The 1,393-nt window shown below is 80.1% G+C and overlaps 1 protein-coding gene across 1 annotated transcript; it reads right to left on the minus strand.

The window, feature by feature from the left end:
- Positions 1–304: 304 nt before the first annotated feature.
- On the minus strand, positions 305–1,377 carry AURANDRAFT_68651 (hypothetical protein; the record flags this gene model as incomplete). Its single annotated transcript, XM_009044361.1, has 1 exon — positions 305–1,377. A coding segment is annotated over one exon (1,073 nt), but the record flags the coding sequence as incomplete, so codon positions are not given.
- Positions 1,378–1,393: the final 16 nt, after the last annotated feature.

The following is a 1,393-nucleotide window of genomic DNA, read 5'->3' on the forward strand; positions in this document are numbered from 1 at the left end:
GGCGCAGGTCGCGGCGCGGCCGCCGACGTCGTCGCAGGCCAGGGGCGTCGCCGCGCCGCCGAGGACGCAGTAGGACCCCGCGCAGAGCGCCGCGCCGAGCGGCGGGTCGAACGCGACGGCCACCGTCGCCGCCGCGCCGAGCGGCAGCGCCGCCGGCGCGGCGGCGGCGGTCCGGTCGTCGTCGTCGTAGTAGTAGAACGCGACGCTCGCGCTCGACGCGCCCGTCGCCGCGTCGACGACGCGGAGCGGCGCGGACGCGACGCCGGCGCCGAAGTCGAGCGGGCCCGCGGGCGGCGCGCGGCACGTCAGGACGTCGCCGGCGACGTCGGCGTCGACGGTCGCGGCGCCGAAGGCGCAGCGCGTCGCGTTCGCGGCGAAGGTGCCCGCCACGACGACGACCGTGCCGCCGCTCTTCGGCGCGCGCCGCGGCGCCGCGGCGGCGATCGCGACGCGCGCGCCGTAGACCAGCGGCAGCGCGTCGGAGAAGTCGACGCCGTTGTTCGCGACGGCGAGCGACGCCCCGCCGGCGTAGATCTCCGCGGGCACGGCGCAGTGGACGACGCCGGGCGACACGTAGACGCCGACGGACGCGGCGGCGCCCGCGCGGCACGTGAGCGCGGTCCCGTTCGCGAAGCCCGATCCGGTGGCGACGACGACGTCGCCGACGGACGCCGACAGCGCCTCGAGCGTCGGCGGCGCCCCGGCGTAGGAAAAGGCCGCCGGCGCCGCGGCGCCAAAGTCCGCGCCGTTGGCCGCGAGCGCGACGGACGCAGCGCCCTCGCGGGCCGCCTCGGGAGTCGCGCAGCGCGCGGCGACGACGAGGCCGTCGACGACGTCCGCGGTCGCCGCGGTCGCCGCGGCGCCGTCCTCGAGGGCGTCGCCGACGAAGAGGCAGGTCCAGGCGTCGGCGGCGTCGGCGGCGTGGTTTCCCGCGAGCGCGACGGTCAACAGCGTGCCGCCCGTCGTCGCGCCGCCCGCCGGCGCGAACGACGCCGCGGCCGGCGGGTCGCGGTAGCGGAAGGGCACGGCGTTGGACAGGGCGCCCGTCGGCGACCGCAGGACAAGGGACACGGCCTCGCCGCCCGCGGCGGCGGCCGGCGGCACGCGGCACCGCGGCGGCGCCGCGAGGACCGGGGTCACGGAAACGCCGAAGACGCACGTCCACGCGTCGCCGGCCTCGAGCGCGTCCTCGAGGCCCGGCGCGTCGAGGGCCGCGTCGCCGCCGCCGGGCAGCGCCGACGACGACGGCGTCGCGCCCGCGAGGACGACCATGGCGCCCACGGCGAGCGACAGCGACAGCGACCGCCGCGTCTCGCGCCCGTCGGCGTCCGCGGCGACGATGTCGAGGCTCGCCGTCGCCGCGGGCGTCGCGCCCATGGTCAGCTGGACGCCG

Source organism: Aureococcus anophagefferens (assembly GCF_000186865.1).
Source record: "Aureococcus anophagefferens unplaced genomic scaffold AURANscaffold_272, whole genome shotgun sequence".
NCBI lineage: Eukaryota > Pelagophyceae > Pelagomonadales > Pelagomonadaceae > Aureococcus > Aureococcus anophagefferens.